At 37.8% G+C, this 23,091-nt stretch overlaps 1 protein-coding gene across 21 annotated transcripts in view; it reads right to left on the bottom strand.

The window, feature by feature from the left end:
- SCMH1 (Scm polycomb group protein homolog 1) overlaps positions 1-23,091 on the bottom strand; it is a 207,019-nt gene that overhangs the window by 64,218 nt on the left and 119,710 nt on the right. For 20 of the 21 annotated variants that reach the window (XR_003678541.2, XR_003678540.2, XR_008616609.1 and 17 more), the window contains one exon: positions 19,291-19,534. Coding sequence is in view for 18 of the 21 variants with exons in the window: in XM_055082698.1 (XP_054938673.1) it covers positions 19,291-19,534 (244 nt within the window). In the remaining 3 variants the exon portion in view is untranslated. Of the gene's footprint in view, positions 1-19,290; positions 19,562-23,091 lie in introns of all 21 variants that reach the window. The other variant, XM_028485643.2, reaches the window with a different exon arrangement.

The raw sequence follows: 23,091 nt of genomic DNA, 5'->3' as shown, positions 1-23,091 counted from the left end.
ATATATATATATATATATATATATATATATATATATATATATATTATCCTATTAGAAATAACTGACAAATTAAAGAAATTTTAATTTTAAATGAACAAAAACATGTTAATACAACATATATTTATGAAAATCACTGTATTTTCCAAAGGAAAAAAATTCAATGAGAAGAATGGTATTGTTTTATATTTTTGGAAAACTCTTTAATATCTGACCTAATAGAAGAAAATTGGATTCTCTGCTTCTGCATTTGATCACCACTATATATCATTTTGGTTGAAATATATGAAGTATACAAAGAAAATCCAGATTAATGGAGATATGTAGTTGGAAAAGGGAGGAGTACTCAAATAAAATTATCAGGTAATTGTGGCTATCCCCCTCTAATAACATACTAAAACTCAACCAGTTTCCTAAATATTAGTTAAAACATAGAATCTGAAGCCATACAACGAACTTTTCATATTCTGTTAATGTTAAAATCCATTGGTCAATCTCACACTTTGAATGGATCTTTTATCCACACATGATTTTGTAACATGATGCGTTGGTCATCTGGAAAATATTGTTTCACTGAGTTATGCAGATTTTCCAATGTTGATACATTTCAGTATGCAATATCAAAAATTCTCAATAGTTGCTATCATCATAATCCCATCAGAAGAGTCTGTATAAGTACTAGCAAGCTGTTGAGATCATGGTGGCAGACACAAGTTTTCAAAAATTCTAATTTTCATTTGAATTTTAGCATTGTCTGCAAATGCTATTAGTAGTTGTCCTTGAAGTGACAGGCTCACTTAATCAATTTTTGAGAAAATGTCTGCCAAATACCAAATCTGAATAACCAGTTTGTCTGTTAGTCATTCTTTCAAGTGAAAGTGGTGTTCAGTTAAAAAGTGGCTGACAGGGTCAATTATACAAGTGCTTTTTCTCAAGGCAACCACAGTACTTCAGTATGCAGCAGAACTGTTTTATCCATACTTCTCATTTCCTCACACAGAATATTAAAAATATTGAAATTTGACAAAATGAATCAAACTTGATAAAACTGATCAAATTGAATATGATATAAACAAATTTTGCTGCTTTATCAAGGACATCTTAAGTGAACGTGGCTTCTTTTTTCCTCCTGCAATGTATGCCAGTGAAAGATAGTACTGTTACTACAGTTTAGTGTCATTGCTTTGATTTGTACCAAGTTGCCAGCAGTTTTACACACCACTGCTTTTATACCATCGATATAAACAAAAACCCAGGGAAAAAGACAAATAGAATCAGTATTACTATGAAAATAGTTTGACCTCAGATCTTGTGACAGTGTCTTGGGGATGTGATCCAAGGACCACAGTTGGAGAACTGCTGCACTAAACACTCTATTGGTTTTGTGCACTTAAACTTGCATCTGCCTTTGCCAGGAAAGAACTTCTTTTTCCCAGATATCCATATGGTACCATGGTACCTTTCAGCGACGCTTTTCCTGATCACTCTGTATAAAATAATACCTCCACTTACCCCCTGCCTCCCATACACCAACCCCTGGCACTTTCCATTTCCCTCTTTTTCCACAGAGAAATTATCACTGCTTACTTGATTATTTTCTGTCTCTCCCAACTAGCATATAAATTCCGAACGGCAATGCTGTTATCTCCACCTCCAAGAATTTTCCTTTATACATGGTAGGTGCTCAATAAATCTTAACTGAGTGAATGAATGTAACCCATAATCTGGCATTTGATTCTAGGATTTTGGTTTGCTTAGATTGCTTTTTTAGTGGTTCATGTCTAAATTCCCTAGCAGGGTTAAAAACTGCAAGAACAGGGTAATCTACATTCCACATAGTCCCCAAAGTTTCTGGCACAGGCCTTGGACATACTATGTGCATTCCCTTCCCCAGGGAATACTTCAAGTCCCATAGTCAACTCTGAGTAAAGCCTATTTCCAAAAGACAGCACACATGTGGAATGGTAGAAAATTGGCAAAATATTTTACCTACTTTTTTCTGGTTTGCAACAACTTCTATTGTAGGAACACTGTAATTGGTATATAAAAATGATGATCTCTTAGCTCCTTGGCTCTGGGTTTCCTATCCAAATACAGGCTGGAAGAAAAAAAAAGTCATTCTGATGCTGTTTTCTGGTTGGTTTTAAGCAGGAGGTTCTTGGTTGAACACACAAATGTATATTTTAAAAATGAGCAGACTTGGCTCTGTGCAGCCAAGATCCTTAGAAGTATTCAATTTCTTTGACTTGTATTTCTGGGAACCTATCTTAAGGATATGTTCCTCAGAATTGAAAAATGCTTAAATATGTTTATCATAGCATTGTTGTAAGAGAATTCTGGACTATCAAACTAAGGGAATAATTAGGCAAACAACTGTGTATCCATTCAACCAAATTATGTAATCACTAAAAATGATGGCCATAAAGACTGTGGAACAGGGCAGATGATATAATGTTAAGTGAAAAACAATATAAAATTTAACATATAGTGTAATTAAACTGTATTTCAAAGAATTATTTGTAAAGAATGAAAATCAGAATAAAATATACAAATTGCTAACAATGGCAAAGGAAACGAAGAAGGTGGGAATTCAGATTAACTGACTAGGTCCAGTAACAATAGCAATTTTATGAACAAACGGACACTAACCTCTGATGCCTTTTCTAGTAACTAACTGGATAATTTGCCCCAAACAGAATCTTAATATATTAAGAGCTGGAAGGGAGCTTACATATCATCTAGTTTAATCTCCTTTTTTGGATAGATGGAGAAACTAAAGATTATAGGGAAAAAATACTTGCTTATAATCTTTCAGGAAGTTAATGGCTAAGCTAGAACTGGAACCATGGACACTTAAACATGATGTGTGAGTCTGAGGAAGTTACTTCATTTCTTTGCAGTGTAGTTTCTTCATTTGTAAAACAGATAATAGTACTTACCTAATGTGTTACTGTCAAGATTATACGAAATAACAATATGGTGGGACCACTATGGTGCTGGCCACATAGTGGCCAACAAACATTAGAGCCTTTTCCCCTTTCTGCTGCTCTGTGGGAGGTAGAAGTGCAGAATAGATTGGGGAGGGTTAGAAAGAGAAAGGGAAAGAGGAAAGTGCCAAGGGGTACTTAAGGCAGAACGATGTTTCTGATCCTGTTTGCTGTGGACCCTGAATCACTGTTCTAGTAGAAGATACAGCCAATGGGAATCCTGTCCTAAGACCAAAGTGAGCCCACTTGAGTCGCTAAAGAGTGTGGACAGGTCAGTGTCCTGCCTTCCCCTCCCCACATTTTGCTCATCTCTCTCATGCTAATAATTAGTATGAAACTACTCTAATGCTTTCCATTTCACAGGGGGTAATGTGGGCAGTATCTGGGACCAGCTGCGATAGGGTTTACACACATGAGTAGCAATTTCTAGCCTTTTAACCTAGTTTACAGTCTCTGTGATAAAAGAAATATGAAACTTTTCTTACTGAATTAGAATTAATATTTTTCTCTTGAAACATTTTCTAGTCATAGAATATATATATACATATATATATTTTATGGTGGTACTCTCTTAACATACATCTCTGCTACCCTTAGATTTCCTAAACAAATCATCTTTGTCATTTGATTACATTTGTTAAATAATTCCTTTGATTTTTCTTTATTAAAGAAAAATTTGAGCAACATTAAAAAAAAAGAAATGCCTATTTCTTCACTTGCTAGTTTTTAACACTCTGAGAACCTTCAATTCTGCTCCAAAATTGGCAATGTGCAATATGCCTAAGTATACAAAAGGTAAGTATATATTAATTAAAATAATGGATGTGCAGTATTTATTTCAGTGAAACTTTTCTTACTGAATTAGAATTAATATTTTTCTCTTGAAACATTTTCTAGTCATAGAATATATATATACATATATATATTTTATGGTGGTACTCTCTTAACATACATCTCTGCTACCCTTAGATTTCCTAAACAAATCATCTTTGTCATTTGATTACATTTGTTAAATAATTCCTTTGATTTTTCTTTATTAAAGAAAAATTTGAGCAACATTAAAAAAAAAGAAATGCCTATTTCTTCACTTGCTAGTTTTTAACACTCTGAGAACCTTCAATTCTGCTCCAAAATTGGCAATGTGCAATATGCCTAAGTATACAAAAGGTAAGTATATATTAATTAAAATAATGGATGTGCAGTATTTATTTCAGTCCTTGAAATAAAAGGTGCTTGATCTAGAAATCAAGTTAGCCTCTCAGAATCTGGCTCAGGGTACTGGGCCGTTAAGGTTGGGAGAAAGTGTATCTTTCATCACAAATTCATCTGGACAACTGGCCTTCTTGATTTGCAACTTTGTTGACTGATTTCAGATTTAGTTTCCTGGTTTTTATACCTGCCTATGCTTAGATATGGCATATTCTGCTGATAATACAGTCTATCTCCAACTCTGCATTTATTCCATTTAGTTTATTCTAGTTTGACATCAAATCCATGGTTTCCTTAGCATCTCCCTAGCATTTTAGTCTGCTTGCAGTTCTAAGATTCTCTAACACTAAAAGCATAAAGGACTGTAGCTCAAAAAAGAAAATGCCTTTTCCCAGAGAATTGTCCTCTGAATGTCTCAAATTCATTTCTTTCACTCCAGCCCCACCTGCCACTACCTTAAGTCAGATCCTCATCCTCTCTTGCCTTGATCACTGAAATGGCCAACTAACTGGTCTCCTTGCCTCTAATTTACCGCCACCCATCATTATCTCTATCCCTTATCTAACAGGTCATAAAGATCGGTCTAAAACACAAATACGATCAGGTCACTCCTTTGGTTAAAACCCTTCAATGGTCTCTTCTAACTTTCTGGGTAAAGTCCCTCTGAACAGGCCCTGCTTATTAACTTACGTCATCTGATTTTAGTTTTCCACCATACGCCCTGTGTTTCAATTTTAAGAATCTTTTTTTTTTTTCTTAGCTTGTGCCTTGTACATGTTAGTCCACCTGGAATGCCCTTTTCTATTGCATCTCTAGTAGGCTAACAATTCTAGGCATCCTTCAGCAAATGACACAAATCCCAAGAAGCCTTCCCCAGTCTTCCCTCTTTTTCACCTATTCAATTTGTACAGTATTATTTTGAACTTTACTTCTGGGTAACTCTTAAATATTTCATTCTATTTTTGACAACAATTTTATAAGCACCTGTTTTTATAATATACAAAAACTTAAACTTTTAAATACTACCAATGAAAAACTCACCTTACTTATCATCATACAAACAACATATCTGATAGCTAACCCAAATAAAACTTGATGAAGTGACTTACTCTTCCTGGGTCTCAATGTCTTTATTTATAAAATAAAAGCTTTTAGACTATAAAATGACACACATTTCTTGAGAGCTTAGTATTTGCTAGCTGTTGTTCTAATATACAAACTCATTTAACTCCTTACAACAACCATGTGTGTAGGAACTATTATCGCCTCCAACGTACAGATGAAGAAACTAAGGCTAAGAGAGGTTAAATAACTTGTTCAAAGTCACACAGCTAGCAGATCTCTAAAAAGGTCCTTCCATTCTGAAAGTTTTATGAGAATTCTATGGTTCTAAAAAATAAACAGGATGTAGAAGAAAGTCAAATGACCAACTGTTTCTACCTTATATTTTATTTATCTATATCTCATCTCCTCTAATAAAATTATACTCCCTGCTGTACCTAGCATACTGGCCAACACACATTAGAAACTCAGTAAGTATTTCTGAATGAACTTACTGAATTCTCAATTTTTAGCATCATATATTTCATGGAAAGCCAGGCGTAGGCCAGCAGATATTACTGGGAAAGATTAAAAAAAAATCCAATTACTCCTCAATGTTAATGTGGAAAATAAAATTAACAGTTTTTATTTGTTTTGACGGGGTTGGGGATTAGCTTCCGCCAAGTTAGTCAGGAATGTTATTTTATTTGAGATATGTTAACATAATTTTGAAAACAAAAACACACGTAAACAAATATGAGAAAAAAGAAAAAAAAAAAGGTGTGGTGATACATTGTCACTAAAAAGCACAAGTGACCAGACAGGCACCACAAGCCCCCATCCAAATAGGCTTCCAGGTCCGTATAAAGCAGAAAGCCAGACTACCAGTCGCTATACCAGCAGTAGGAAGAAAGGACAGAGAAACTTGCAGGTACTCCAACTATCCTTGGTGGGGGAGGGGGGGAGGGGTCCTACCAGTGCCCTTAGATGACTTTTCCAATCCCTTTCATTTCCATGAAGGTTAAATTTCCTAGGAATACCTCAACTAGCACAGTTGATTGAACAACTATATATACAGGTGGTTGCACTCAATTATGAATGACTTCTCCTGTAAGAACTATTGTATTTCATTTTCTATGACTGAACAGCTGGCAGTGACTAGCCTAGAAAACTGACTTTTCTTGTCCAGATGTACAGTAACTAGTTATTGGTGCTTTAAAGGATCTATTTCCCACTCTTGATCTTTCTCATTCTACTCCCAACACACATTTCAAACTCATCCAAATCCCCAGTTGCTGGGGTAAAGCACCCTGGAGTTTCTGGTAGATTTCACTATGCTTTTCCAAAATCACTGATGGAAACCCTTCACCTGAGAATCACACTTTGCAATTCTCAAAGTACCTTAACATTCATTAACTCACTCAATCTTATTCACAATTATCTCAGACTTATTTACCTACTGGTTATCTCTAAACCTCCTTTGAGGCATAGAGAAGTGAAATGTGGTGTAATAGAAAGAAAAGGATTTTGAAGTCAGAAACCATTAGGTTCAAATCCTTGCAAATCACTCAACCTCTCTGAGCTATGAGTTATTGTGAGGTTTAACTGAGACAAAGTTTGAGGATATGGATGTGATAAGCACTACATCTGATATGACCTAGGGACTCAACAAATTTTAGTTCTTATTCCTCCTGGGAAAATTCCTGAGTCTCAGTCTCTTCATATGTAAAACAAAGTTAAATACTATAAACCCCACAGTGGGTTTGCCAAGATTTACTAAGATAATGTATCAAAGTGTCTGCTGTATTTGAGACCTTGTATGGGTTTCCTTTCTCTTTTTTTCAAAAATATTTCTTTATTTTTGTCTGTGATTGGTCTTAGTTACTGCACGCTGGATCTTTCCTTGCAACGCGCGGCTCTTCGTTGCAGCGCGTGGGCTTCTCTCTAGCTGTGGTGCGCAGGCTGCAGAGCGCGTGGGCTCTGTAGTTGCAGTGCGTGGACTTTGTTGCCCCTCAGCACGTGGGATATTAGTTCCCTGACCAGGGATCGAACCCACATCCTCTGCATTGGAAGACGGATTCTTAACCACTGGACCACCAGGGAAGTCTCTAACTTCCTTTCTTATTAAGATGGTGCTCATTAAACATCCTTCTAAAAAAATTATAAAAAGTAATTAGTTTAACATAGTACTAAATAGCAATACAAAAAAGGTTATATATTTTTGTGACCTATATTCCTTTTTTTTTGTAGAAAATTTAGAATTGAGGTTATGATTTAAAACCAATCTTTAAAAATTTTTAAATTTTATATTGGAGTATAGTTGATTTACAATGCTGTGTTAGTTTCAGGTGTACAGAAAAGCAATTCAGCCATACATAGACACATATCCATTGTTTTTCAGATTCCTTCCCCATTTAGGTTATTAAAGAATACTGAGTAGAGTTCCCTGTGCTATACAGTAGGTGTGACCTACATTCTTTTCCATGGAAAGTTCCAAATAATTCTGGCTCTACAGTATACTGTGAATATTGACCACGTGTACATGAGTGAATTCAGCTCTAAGGCAGGCTTCCATGTTTCTACAGAGCAGATACTATATGATTCTTACTGATTTTTTTTACAACTTAATTTTATTTTGTTTTATTTTATTTTTTGGCTGCGCTGCATGGCATGCAGGATCTTAGTTCCCCGACCAGGGACTGAACCCATGGCCCCTGCAGTGGAAGCGTGGAGTCCCAGCCTCTGGACCGCCAGGGAAGTCCCTTACTGATTTGAATAAAGAAAAATTATCATGGAGAAAAAAGAGGAATCCTCCTATCTGATGAAAACTTTTACTGAGGAAAATACTAGGTTTATCACAACTTGGGTATTGTCACAAAAGATAATTATAAAAGCACTTTCTGAATCTTTTGAATTACCACCTTACCCCTCAGTACAAAAGAAAAAAAAAAGATTTACTAGAAAATCCCCTTACCTAACATGGCCATTATGTCCTGAAGTCTGGTTCAATTTGTGCTGAGACTAGATAAGGGGTACTATTAAACATCTAGTGTGACCATTTGAGAACATAAAAATAAAAAAAAAATGCAATCCCTTATCTTTAACAAGTTTGGTCACAGTATAGTTCCCTTCTAAGGGAAGCGAGAGTGCCACTCTATTCTGCACTAGCTGGACCATTCCTGATGTGTGGAGCTCGCTCTAGGAACAACATTGTCAACCAAAGTGGATCAAGAAGAGAGTCCAAGATGATGAGGACCTTAGAAACTATACAATCTCAGAAATACCTGAAGAAAAAAGACCTGGAGGAACAAGAGTATCAAGAGTCCTCTGAAAAGGTTTCAAGTGAAACAAGAAACAAAATTAGAGCCAACAGATAGATACTGGGGGAAAGCAGATTTCACCTCAAAATAAAAAAAAAGAACACTTTTAGCCATTAGAGCTATCGCAAATGGAAGGAATATGCTCCTTTGGGAGGGTACATAGTCTCCCTGTCTCTAGAAGAATTCAAGTAAGGGATAGATGAGTATTTACAGGGGATGCTCTCAAGGAATTAGGTGGGAGGTTGAATTTGAGGACTTCTGAGGTTTCCTCTAACCCTGAGATTCTAGGATCCTATGACTTTTTACCTTCCTGACATCTCATATTTAACACTAAGGCAACTAGCTGAATCTTAACCAAAGTCACTTCTAGATGGGAGAGAACATGGTAAAGAATGACTCTGAATTCTTTACATATTGGGAAGATGTTTAAGCTCATGTTGGTGGATACAAGTTTTCCAAAATTCTAATATTCACTTGTAAGTTTAAATTTATCATTTACAGCAAATGCTTATATGTTGTCTTTTATTTATTTTTATTTATTTATTTATTTTTTGGCTGTGTTGGGTCTTAGTTGCGGAACGCAGGCTCTTTGTTGCAGTGCTCGGGCCTCTCCCTAGTTGTGGCGCACGGGCTCCAGAGCACGTGGGCTCTCTAACTTAGGTGCGTGAGCTCAGTAGTTGTGGCGTGTGGGCTTAGTTGCCTCATGGCATGTGGGATTAATTCCCTGACCAGGGATCGAACTGGTGTCCCTGAATTGCAAGACGGATTCTCAACCATTGGACCACCAGGGAAGTCCCAGGTTGTCTTTCTTGAAGTGACTGTCTCACTTAATTTTGGAGAGAATGTCTGCCAAATACTCGAGTCAGTTGGTCTTTGAAGTAAAGACGACGTTCCATGAAAAACGTGGCTACTTCAGTTTGCAACTCAAACAATCACATAAGTGCCTCACCTCTTCCTGAGACAACCATTATATTTGGTTATTTTAAGGATGGAGAAACTGAACTCAGAGGTTAAAAGACTTGCAAAAGGACACACAGCTAAAGCTAGGATTTGAATCTATTTTCAGTCTCCAAAGTCCATGCTCTTTCCACTATGTTACTCTGAAACCAATAAACAAGAGAGTATCCCCAAATAAAGGAAAAGATAAAGAACTAAACATGCCTAATTATAATAATGAAGGGCATCAGGGAACTGAGGACTTCTATGTCTCCAGTAATCCTTAGTTAGGAGTCTTAACTGCCCCAAAAGAATTCATTATCAGATCTTTCCCCTCTGCAGCAACAACACAGCATATGGAGTTGGAAACTGATTCATAAAATATAAGTCCAGCTTGTGTGTGTGTGTGTGTGTGTGTGTGTCTACATGACATAGAACATGAACAATGGAAAAGAAAAAAAGAACAGGGGGAAATCCATTTGGTTTATCAGTTTCCTGGACTGGGCTCTTGTTTTCATTCACAGCAGTGTATCCTTGGTCTTGGCATAGTAATTTAGAGGATGTGTTCCTTATTAGCTTTGCTCAACTTGGCTGGGTTCAGCTATGTATTGCCAGCTGGGCTGATGCCCAGGCTGAAACTCCACTGCTCTAAATTCCAGTTCACGTAATAAAGCATGGGTTGCCTCCTGCTCCTATCTAGCTGAGTTAACACATTCAGCTCCCCAGTTCTAGCTCCTTCTTTCCCTCCTGACTCTTATTCCCACAGCATGGATAGAGGACCTCTGCAACTATAAAGACATTTCATGTTTTCCTGGGGACTTCTCAGGCTGATAAATCTGTAGAGAGTGGGAAAAACAGAAGGATAAGAAAATCATGCATGATAGGACCAGAGCCACCTTCAAAAACCTCATATTACTGAAACTCAAAGGAGTGTCTGGGGAAATAGGTAAGAGGATTCAGGAACAATTTCAGCAAGTGGAGGGCTACACATTCTCAGAAGATGGTCTACTAATGTGTCTGGTCAAGTCTAGGCCACTTGGATAGGTGGCATAAAAGCACATTGTGATGAAACACCTGCCAGTCAGCCATACAGTCAAATGAATACACTCCAGCCTTCCTTAGCATAAGACTATCTATCTAAAAAGCTTACAGTTAAACTCCTGCCTTCTTGCCATATCACCCTCATAATCTTCTGTTCTTCTCTGCTCTAAGAGTTTGCCCAGTTTCCCTCATCTTCCTGATATACATGAATGTTTACATTTTGTTTGTATCCTAGTAAGTCATAATTGAGATTCAGAAATTCTTATTTATAACTGTAGTATCTCCTCAAAAAATCATCTAGCAAATTAACGGGAAAATGTAACACAAGGAGTTTACATTACTGGTTTCCAATATGACTTTATTAAGAACCACCTACACTTATTTAAAATAGGGAGTTTTGCAAGGTGATATATATTGATGCTGGCACATAGTAGGTGTTAATAAAAGCTTGCCAAAGAAAACTACATGGGTCTAGGTATTCCCAAGAAAACAGCAGGTGTGGTCAAATTTATGAACTGCCTATGTCACATCTCACTATTTCCAGGAGTTTGAGAGATGCCAGTTGTTTCATTATATGTGCCAGAAAATTGCTACCACTCTCAGGCATCTGTGGTTGGTGAAGGCAGAAGAGAGAACTGGGCAGAGCCAAGGTGCAGCTTAAGGAAGCTGGAAGAGAGACATGGGGTTTTTACTGTCCCTTAAGCAGATATAATTAGAATCAGTGAGAGAACCCAGATCGCCTGCTTCATAATGTAGTGCCACTCATTTCATTTCTTCATATTCCCATTTCTATCTATGTACCATCAGCATACAATCAAGAGAAAAGCAGTCATAGGAATACTAGTTCACCATACAAACCTCATCTCATAAATATTTTTCCTGACCAAAATAGAGCACTTAAGTGTCTCTCTGTGCAGTTCCCTTTTCTTGGGATGCCTAGACATCTAAATTCAGATATAATTAACAGAAAGGGGGCATCTACTCTGTGCTATATGGTTCTATGCATTTGCACACCCATTTTCTCATTTCAGTCACTCAATCAACCTGGGAAGTAGGTATTCTCTAAAATCTCCACTGAGCCTAGCACTGCTAATATGGGGCTACTCTACAATTGTTGGGTAGATGGATGAATAAAGGCCAGAGTTTCTATATGTGATTAGAATACAAGGCCAAAGCTAGAATAATGACAGAGAGAGAGAGAGAGAGAGAGAGAGAGAGAGAGAGAGAGAAAGTGTGTGTGTGTGTGTGTGTGTGTGTGTGTGTGTGTGTGTATGTGTGTAGGGAGGGAATGGTATATTAAATAAAGGCAAGGCCTGGAACTAGTATGTCTGAGAGGGTAAAAGGAAAAATTGCCAAATAGCCAAGTGGCTGTCCTCATTAAGGGTACCAAAGAATTTGTTTCACTTATTAGCCAACACCCTCCCGCCTTTTCTGACATGGTTAGTGAACACAACTTCTCAGGAGAGGAGAGGGGTATACTGGCCGCCAGAAGCTTCCTGCAGAGAGGACATTCTCCTGCTTGTTGTGGCTTAGTAGAAAAAGAAGTTGGGTAAAAGAGCAGGGGGTAGTCCAGGTGTACGTGTTTTGCGTGATGGAGACGTGAGTGAATATGGGTTTGAAGATATACCTTTCTGGCGATGAGAGCTCTCTGCCACTCTTATTTTTGGCCACAAGGTTTCCAAGATTTAAAAACAAAAACATTAGTTTAAATAAATTTCAGTCTGCTGTTAAAATTGGAGTAGCACTCTCACTTTTGTACCTGAGTGAATAATGGCTTTAGATGATGATGAATAGAAATGCAATCAGAAAATATAGCATGATCTATTCTACTCAACAAATATTATTGAATAACTACCTATGTGCCAACTGCTGGGGATATAAAGATGAAGTTAATAAATTAGTTCCACTTAACGAGGACTCCAAGCAGAAGTGAATCCTAACTTTCTAGACATGGTAGAAAGAAGAATTTTAGCTCCCTCATTAATCCTTATACTGAAAAACCAGTATTATTTTACAGGTTGCAGGGATAACTTTGTTAAATAAATAAAACAGTTGTGATAGGTGTTAAAATAAAGTTTAAGAACTCACATTTTAGCTTCTTTATTCAAAGAATACTCCATGCCCCCATCTTATCTTTTCACCACAATGTCTCTGCCTCAATTCTCTCTCTCACCTGAAATATAATATTATAACAGCTTATTAACTGACATCTCTGACTCCAGCTTCTGGAAGCCAACCAGTCTTTTAATGCTATCAGAATGGTTCTTCTAAAACACAAATCTGACCTGTAACTCTACTGATTAAATCCCATTCAATAGCTCTTAAGGAAAAGACTCAGATCCTTAAAATGGTCTATAAGGGAAGCTGTATATTTCCTGTGCCTTCCTTTCCAGCTTTATTTCTTTCTACTCCTCTCCTTACACCCTACAATCTAGTCATTTAAACATTTTGGAGGTCCTCAATCACACTTTAAAAAAAATCTTGGGCTTCCAATCATCTTTCCCACTGCTAGCTACAACTCTTTTCTCTACCTCCCATCCTTCAGGTTTCAGCTTAGATGTCATTTTATTTGAAAGCCTTCCCTAACCTTCAACTTCTAATCCTCCAATCTAGGTTAGGGGCCCTTCTGTACTTTATTACTCCAAAGTCATAATTCTCCATTGGTCTATATGCTCACAAAACTATAAACTCTAAAGGCAAAATTCCTATCAATCGATCCAATGACTAGCACCTAGTCATGACTTTATATTTAGAACTTGAATGAACTGATGGCTGGCTGAAGAAAATCAGCCCATTAGTTGACCTTGTGACAGCCTTATTTGTGTTATTCTTGCCTCTACCTAGTTTTTCCTTGCATAGTTTAGGATTACAATTTAACCAACCCTCTTTCTGACCCAGAATTCCAAAGTGATTACAGTATAGTTTCCTATGTAGTTTTATAACAGAAAGAGACCATCCATCCATAAAGTATGGGACACACTTCTAAAAATGTTTCACAGAAAAATAATGGAAGAGATATTCTGAGTTTTGTTTTTAAGTATCAAATTCTTACTCTCCAGGTCAGAGAGAGTACACTCCAGCATTTCAGCCACAGCACTAAGTCAGATTTTGAAATTTTTCTCTTCGTATGATGCTGCAGGTAGAAAGCGTAGACCAAAAGGATAAAGGAAGCCTGGCTGACCATTTACTCCAACAGGTGTGCTCAAGGGCCACACCTCTACCGGACCACCATATTTGCAACAGCATAGAGAGCAGCCAGACCAAATTCACACTATATGAAGACACAAGAGACTGATGTATAATCCAGAATAATAATATATTAACACATAATAAAGATACAGGGACTTCCCTGGTGGTCCAGTGGGTAAGACTCCACGCTCCCAATGCAGGGGATCTGGGTTCGATCCCTGGTTGGGGAACCAGATCCCACGTGCATGCTGCAACTAAGAGTTTGCATGCCACAAGGAAGATCCCACGTGCCCCAACTAAGACCCAGCACAACCAATAAATAAATAAATATTTAAAAAAATGAAATAGCTTGGATCTCATTACATAGGAAGCTAAGCTATAATCTGAAACTGTCTTGCCCACCTGAAATCAGAGCAAAGGAGAGGGGAGTTTAGTAGATTATTAAATGCCTAATTAACATTATAGTCATGCCAAGTGGACTGAACTCTTTATTTGGTTTTTTAATTTTAAAAAGTAAAGCTTGCCTCTGTTTTAGTTTTATTTTAAGTCACACACAAAAAAAGTGATCAGCTAAAAAAAACCCTTCAGCCTTTTATAACCAGTACCCTGGATTAGTTGCAAGCTTGGCGTTTGCTGCTTATCAGAAGTCGCTTGGCCCAGGAGTTTAGGACCTAAAAAAGGATTCCTACTGGCTTAACAAAGGAGAAACAGCTAGCACGCAGAGTCCCCTTAGAGAGGCAGAACCCTGTGTGGGTGGAGTGCAGAGTTAGGTGGGAGGTGAGCCGATGGATCTGGAATCAAGTAGAAGACAGTCATAGGAGTCACCTGTTACCTATCCTCAAGGTCAGGAACCTGTACACTACACAGGGGTGGAAGGACCCTCAAGGATCATCTAGTTCAAACTAGATGACTTGCTCAAAGACAAGGAATGACATGCTCAAAGACATAAAACAAGTCTCACTTTAGGAATGACTGGCTCAAAGACATAAAACAAGTCTCACTTTAAGAATGACTTGCTCAAAGACATAAAACAAGCTTGTGCCCTAGCTGGGGCTAGGCTTCAGTTCAATTCTCTGATGTTACGCTACACTGCTTCTTTCCTATTTCATATCAGGATCTGGACGCCAAAACCCAGGGTCTCAAATAAAGCTTTGAAGAGCCCAAAGGAGAATGGGGAGAATATACAGGAAGATGTGTGAAGGTAATATGGCTCAAAGTGATGGCCCTGACAAATGACACTACTAAAAGATCTCCATGGCCTCTCTAGACTCAGCTATCAATAGAACCAAGTCACTTAATCTTTTGAACTTTGCTTTTCTCATAAATAAACTGTATCTGAAAATAATACCTAGTTCAGATTTAACAGAAGATAAAAAGAAATAATGTGTGTAAAAGAACATCAAATGAATATTGGAATTTTTCCTACTTACTGTGGGCAAGAAACAATCATATAATACTTGAATTTTTTAACATTTGCACACTAATGACCAGAAGGTAGAAAGGAAAGAGATAGTATGATTAGAAAGAGAACAGGCTTACACATAGAGAACATCTTGTTTTGTGAAATGAATTGAGTAATCACATTTTTTCCACGTTGTATCACTTGCTTCTTAGCCAGGACACTGAGATGGCCTAAGTTCTATTACTGAAAGCTACATTATAAGCTCTACTGAGGGTATGAGGTGTGGGAGGAGGGAGTTGTTGCAGGAAACAACCCAGATGCTGGAATGATGACCGAAGGACCTGGTCTGGAAATGCCAACTGGAAGAACCTCCTACCTTCTAAGCCTGGTCTTTCTGTTAAAAATCTAAGATCTCCAGAGATACACTGAAGAGAAGGAAAGAGCCAGGAAACACCTCTGCAATCGTCAGCCACATGGTGTGCCATATTTCTTATCAGCATAGTGTCCAGTAATTTCTGAACACAAAGATTCTCAAGCTCCTCTGGCTTTTGAGAACTGCCCAATTGCCCTAGGAGATTTACCAGTCAAAATAGCAGAGTTCTTTAAGCAAGAAAGTAAGAAAATCAACCTACTAACTGAATATACCCTGGAGCACCAAGGCTTATCCTGTTTTAGTCTCAAGAAAGCAAAAATGACTCTATTATCACTTTTAAGGCACTTCTCTTCCTGCTACTTCCACAGAGAGATTATCTCACAGAGTCTGCAGAGGGAGAGCAATGGACTTCTCACACTGACCCCAGGGCACTTGTTTCTGAAAGCATTTAGAGGAGTAGCACTTTCCTGAGGCAGGAAGTCTGTCTTCTCTCCCCCACACTGCCCCCATCTCAAGTTCTATCCACTCAGTGCCACCAACCTAAGCAACCCTATCTTTTCCTCCTCCACAGTTACCATGGCACAACCCATTCTTCAAAAACAGAGCAAGTGATGTTTTATGTAACAGCTTTATTGACATGTAATTCACATACCATAAAATTCACCCTTTTCAAGTACACAATTCAGTGTTTTTAGTAGATTCAGAGTTGTGCAAACATCATCCCCATCTGACTTTAGAACATATTCATCATCCCCCAAAGAAACCCCATACCCATTAGCAATCACTTACCATTTCCTCTCCCCCTGCAAGCCCCCAGAAACCACTAATGTATTTTGTCTCTATGTTTTTGCCTATTCTGGACATTTCATATAACTGCAAATGTGTGGTCTTTTGTGACTGGCTTTTTCACTTAGCATAATGTCTTTAAGATACATCTATGTTGTAGCATATATCAGTACTTCACTCTTTTTTATTGCCAAATATTTCATATGGATATAACACATTTTATTTATCTTTTTATCAGAGGAACTCTTGGGCTATTTCAACTTTTTGGCTGTTATGAATAATGCTGCCATGAATTCATGGTACATGTTTGTTGGGCATATGATTTCTATTCTCTTGGGTATATACCCACAAGTGGACTTGCTGGGTCACAGGTAACTCTATGTTTAACATTTTGAGTAACTTCCAAACTGCTTTCAAAGTGGCTGCAGCATTTTACAATCTCACCGGCAATGTATGAGAGTTCCAATTACTCCACATTCTCACCACCACTTGTTATTGTCTGTCTTTCGATTATATCCATACCCATGGGTGTTCAGTGGTATCTCATCGTGGCTTTGATTTGCATTTCCCTAATGACTAAAGATGCTGAGCATCTTTTCAAGTCCTTATTGGCCTTTTGTATATTTTCTTTGGAGAAATATTCAAGTCCTCTGCCTATCTTTTCAACTGCATTATTTATCTTTTTTTATTGTTGAGTCATAAATTTCTTTTGTATTCTTGGATACAAGTACTAGTGATTTTTTTAAAAAGTAAATCAGATTTTGTTACTCCCTTACATAGTCCCCTCTAATGACTCCCCACTATGTTTAGAATAAAATCCAAATTTTCACTCTGGCTTACAAGGTCCTACACGATTTTGCCACTTTGCCCCTCACACAGTGCATTGTAGTCAGAGCAGTGTTCTTTCTGCCCTTGAAACATAATAAACTCATTCGTGTCTCAGCACCCTTGTACGTTTGTCACATCTGCCTGCTTGGAATTCTCTTTCCTTGGATGGCTTCTTCTTGTCATTGAATTTAAATATCCCTTTTCAGACAATTTTTCCTAAAAAAAAAATTGTATCTAAAAAAGCTCCCCCTCCACAAAGAGGAACAAGGGAACTTTTGGGGATGATGGATTTGTTCATTATCTTGATTATGGTAACAGTTTCACGGATACATACATGTCAAAACTTTCCAAACTGTATACTTTATGTGTCATTTCTTTTACTTCAATTATATTCAATAAAGCTGTTAAACAAGTAACTCTCTTCATAATCACACCTTTACTGTCACACTCTTATCATACTTTACTTCCTTAAGAGAAACTGTCTACCTGAAATCATCTTGTTTACTTCTTGATTTAAATGTTTATTGACTATCTCATCCCTCTAGAATGGAAATGTCATGAGAGCACTTGATGAATGTTTTTCATCTTGTAACTGCTGTATCCTCAGCTTGGCTTACAACTGGCTGCTACATAAATATCTGGCTAATTGAATGAATGAATTTGATAGAGGTTTAGAAAAGAAACCCAAAGACAATAGGAAGGGTGGCTTTCCATTCCCTCAGACTCACGAGTACTTTTAGACTTGAAGGGATGAAATTCTTATTATTTATTTCCTTTATTAACAGCTACCTTGGGCTTCCCTGGTGGCACAGTGGTTAAGAATCGAATGAATTTGATAGAGGTTTAGAAAAGAAACCCAAAGACAATAGGAAGGGTGGCTTTCCATTCCCTCAGACTCACGAGTACTTTTAGACTTGAAGGGATGAAATTCTTATTATTTATTTCCTTTATTAACAGCTACCTTGGGCTTCCCTGGTGGCACAGTGGTTAAGAATCCATCTGCCAAAGCAGGGGACATGGATTCGAGTCCTGGTCTGGGACGATCCCACATGCTGGGGAGCAACCAAGCCCATGCACCACAACTACTGAGCCTGCGCTCTAGAGCCCGCTCGCCACAACTACTGAGCCTGCGCTCTAAAGCCTGCTCGCCACAACTACTGAGCCCGCGAGCCACAACCACTGAAGTCCATGTGCCTAGAGCCCGTGGTCCGCAACAAGAGAAGCCACTGCAATGAGAAGCCAACGTAGCACAACGAAGAGTAGCCCCTGCTCGCCACAACTAGAGAAAGCCCACGCTCTCAGCAACGAAGACCCAATGCAGCCAAAAAAAAAACAGCTACCTCAAACTCTATCCTGGATGATCTCCAACATCATGATCATTAGAAATATCATTGATTGTTCAACTACTCTGCGGTACTATTCTAGTACTTTATATATACTCTCCCGTAGGTAGTGGTTATTTTAATAATAGTATTATTATAATACTAATAATGGCATATTATATAGTAATTATAATAAATATATAATAACTAAAATAATAGCAGCAGCAATACAGTAAAAACATTTGTTTAGCATTTGGTATTTGCCAGATATTATCTAAGCATTTTACCCATGTAATCTCATTTATTCTTCACAGTAACTTTATGAAGTAGGTATTCTTTTACAGACGAGGAACTTTGAGGTTTAGAGAGGTGAACTAACTGACCAAAGCCGCACAGCTGGCAAAAGGCAGAGCTGGACCTCAAATCTAAGTCTATCTTACTTCAAAGCACATGCTTTTTCCATTACGCTACAGTGCTTGTTAAGTATTTTTATATAATACAATGTTACTCCAGCTCATCTACAAAGCCAGAATGTGCACCTCAAGAATGATACTACTCAAACTCTGAAACAGGCTAGTAATAAGAGTAAGAGAGATGAGAAGCTAGTTGCCTGAAAATAAGCCAAGATATTTAGAGCAAGGAATTTTTACTTTATGCTAAACTCCACGTCTAGCTTCACGTGACATTTAAATTCTTACTGTTTCTGATTACTCTTCAGTAGACATTGGTTTTTACCTAAGTTGCTGGCCCTTGCTCCTCCTTTGCCTACAAGTGAGGTTTATCAGTGAAGGTATGCCGACCATGAGAGATCTAGGTAGGCTCCCTTACCAACTTGGGTCCCAACTTTAAGAGCCTTTACCTTTAGTGCCAGGTGGCTGCAGGTTGTCTCCAGTCAAGGAACACCAGCCCACAGGGAAGATGTCCCGGGAGTCGAAGCGGCACCAGTAGTCAAAGGCCCCTCGCCACCCATCAAAAGTGACAAGCACCTCTGAGCCTCGCACCTCCCCAATAGTGGCTGGGCAAATGAAATGAGGGTTCTTCCTGTCCACAGCTTCCAGCTTCATTCCCATTTTGAAGAAGTTGTGAGAAGGCGATGGTGGTTCCTAAATGAGAGACAGAAATACACAGACCTAGACGCAAAGAGAGAGGCTATGTATGCCAAAAGACTGCTATTTCATTTGGATGATCAAAAAGTGACTGCTATATAGGATTTATAATGGAGCTTTAGTCTTTCTTTTAAATGAATTTCAAAGTATACCAAAGTATTACTTTGTTAATCCTAATATTTTGACATCTTTGCTTCAGATCTTCTTCTTTTTCAAGAAATAAAGGGTAACAGGTAAGGCTGAATCCCCTTTTGTGCCCTTCCCCATGCATGTTTTTATACTTTACTATATATGTACAAACCATTTGCATACTTTTAAATTTTATATAAATAGTATTATACTGAACATATCATTCTACAACTTGCTTTTTTTGTTCAACATTATGTTTTTGAAATGCATCCATGTTGATAAATTTAGATCTAGTTTATTTTAACTGCTAATAGTACTCCATTACATGTATATATCTTAATTTATTCATTCTCTTTTGACAGACATTTAAGGTTGTTTTGAATTGTTTACTATTTCAAAAGAGTTTTAATGGCCATTCTTGCACTTGTTCCTTTGTTCACATGTGGCAGGATTTCTTCAGGGTGTATACCTAGGAGTAGAATTGGTGGGTTATAGGATAGATATATACATCTTCCACTTTATTAAATATTGTTAAATTGCCCTCCAAAGCAGTTGTAACATTGTACAGTCTCTCCAGTAGTGTAGCTAGTTCTTGGGTGCTGATGTGCAATGCAGTTGCATAGATAAAGTTTCCAAAAAAGTGTTGTATACTCTATTCTGTTTCCCTTCGTCTTACTGTCCAATTGTGTACCAAAAACGTCTTATTAAATGGATATCTGGCAGAAAAAGTCTCCCTACTTTATTATTCTTCAGTATTGTTTTGGCTATTCTTTCTCCTTGACCTTTCATATGAATTTTAAGATCAGCTTTTCAAGTTCCACAGAAAAACCCTACTTGTATTTTGACTGGAATCCCAGTGAACTTATTTGGAAAGAATAAGGTTATTTCTTTGGGAAGAAATAACCTTTGTATGTATGAATTTGAGCCCTTCCATCCAGGAACATGATAGTATTTTCCATCTGTTAAGTATTCTTTAACGTAGATTTCTTCTTCAGTATAAGTTTAAAAATTCCTTTACAAATGTCTCATGCTTTTTACGAACCATATTGTAATTTTTTTTTCTGGCCGTATTGTAATTCTGTTGCTATCTTAAAGAGTATCTTTAAAAATTCTATTTTCAAACCACTTGCTGCGGTTAAATAGGAATGCAACTGATTTTTAAAAATTGATCAACATTTAATACTGATTAGCTTATGCTGATTGATATACCATTTTTTCTTATCTGTTTGATTTATCAATTATTGAGAGGTGTGTATTAAAATATTTCCTAATGACTGTGGATTTTCCAGTTTTTCCATGTAATTCTGTCAAAGTTTGCTTTACCTACTTTGAGGCTATGTTTTTGAGGAGCATGTATATTTATAACTTTTATCTTCTTGGTGAACTATATTTTTTTATCATTAGATAGTAACCTCTTTAATGCTTTTTAGCACCAAAGTCTTCTTTGTCTAATTTCAGTATAGTTAACACCAGCTTTATTTTGATAAAGGTTTGCATGGTATACATTTTATATTCTTTTACTTTCAACACCTTTCCGTCATATTTCAGCAGTGAGTGTCTCTTGTAAACAGCATGTAGCTAGATTTAAAAACAATCTAATCTATGTCTGAATAAACTGATGAGTTTAAGCTAATTTCTTGTGATAACTGATGTATTTAAATTTATTACAATTATCATACTGCCTACATTTCTATTTAACTTGATTTTTCAAGTTGTACCTTCTTTTTTCTAAACAATCAACTGAATTTTCTTCCCTTTTTCCCTCTCCATTGATTCAGATTTTTTAAAAAAATAAATTTATTTATTTTTGGCTGCGTTGGGTCTTTCTGGCTGTGCACGGGCATTCTCTAGTTGTGGTGACTGGGCTCTAGAGTGCAGGCTCAGTAGTTGTGGTGCACGAGCTTAGTTGCTCTGTGGCATGTGGGATCTTCCTGGACCAGGGCTTGAACCCATGTCTCCTGCACTGGCAGGTGGATTCTCCCTCCTCCCCTCCCTCCTCTCCTTCCTTCCTTTCTTTATTTATTTTGGCTGTGTTGGGTCTTCGTTGCTGCATGTGGATATTCTCTAGTTGCAGCGAGTGGGGGCTACTCTTCATTGCGGTGCGTGGGCGTCTCACAGCGGTAGCTTCTCTTGCTGCGGATCACAGGCTCTAGGTGCGTGGGCTTCAGTAGTTGTGGCTCGCCGGCTTTAGAGCGCAGGCTCAGTAGTTGTGGCGCATGCGCTTAGTTGCTCTGCGGCATGTGGGATCTTCCCGGACCAGGGCTCAAACCTGCGTCCCCTGCATTGGCAGGCGGATTCTTAACCACTGCGCCACGAGGGAAGTCCCTGGCAGGCAGATTCTTTTCTTTTTTTTTTTTTTTTCAAATATCATGACTTTATATAAGTGTATCTAAACATACAATAGCAATTTGCTTTCCTTTTTAGGTACAGGTATATAAAAAAAGTTGAATGATCAGTCTCTTTCATCTCAAACAGGAGTTTACAGATCTTTTTTTTCTGTAAGAATGGCTTTTTAGGTAGTAACATTTGTACTTTTATTTTTTTTAACACCTTTATTGGAGTATAATTGCTTTACAATGGTGTGTTAGTTTCTACTTTTTAACAAACTGAATCAGTTATACATATACATATATCCTCATATCTCTTCCCTCTTACGTCTCAGTCCCTCCCACCCTCCCTATCCCACCCCTCTAGGTGGTCACAAAGCACTGAGCTGATCTCCCTGTGCTATGTGGCTGCTTCCCACTAGCTATCTATTTTACGTTTGGTAGTGTATATATGTCCATGTCACTCTATCACTTTGTCCCAGCTTACCCTTCCCCCTGCCCGTATCCTCAGGTCCATTCTCTAGTTGGTCTGTGTCTTTATTCCCATCTTGCCCCTAGGTGCTTCATGGCATTTTTTTTTTTAAGATTCCATATATATGTGTTAGCATATGATATTTGTTTTTCCGTTTCTGACTTACTTCACTCTGTATGACAGACTCTAGGTCCATCCACCACACTACAAATAACTCAATTTCTTTTTATGGCTGAGTAATATTCCACTGTATACATGTGCCACATCTTCTTTATCCATTCTTCTGTCGATGGACACTTAGGTTGCTTCCATGTCCTGGCTATTGTAAATACAGCTGCAATAAACAGTGTGGTACATGACTCAGTTTGAATTATGGTTTTCTCAGGGTGTATGCCCAGTAGTGGGATTGCGGGGTCGTATGGTAGTTCTATTTGCAGTTTTTCAAGGAACCTCCATACTGTTCTCCATAGCGGCTGTATCAATTTACATTCCCACCAGCAGTGCAAGATGGTTCCCTTTTCTCCACACCCTCTCCAGCATTTATTGTTTCTAGAGTTTTTGATGATGGCCATTCTGACCGGTGTGAGATGATATCTCATTGTAGTTTTGATTTGCATTTTTCTAAT

Source organism: Physeter macrocephalus, chromosome 3, assembly GCF_002837175.3.
Source record: "Physeter macrocephalus isolate SW-GA chromosome 3, ASM283717v5, whole genome shotgun sequence".
Taxonomy (NCBI): Eukaryota; Metazoa; Chordata; class Mammalia; order Artiodactyla; family Physeteridae; genus Physeter; species Physeter macrocephalus.
This window is presented reverse-complemented; position numbering and strand designations above follow the sequence as displayed.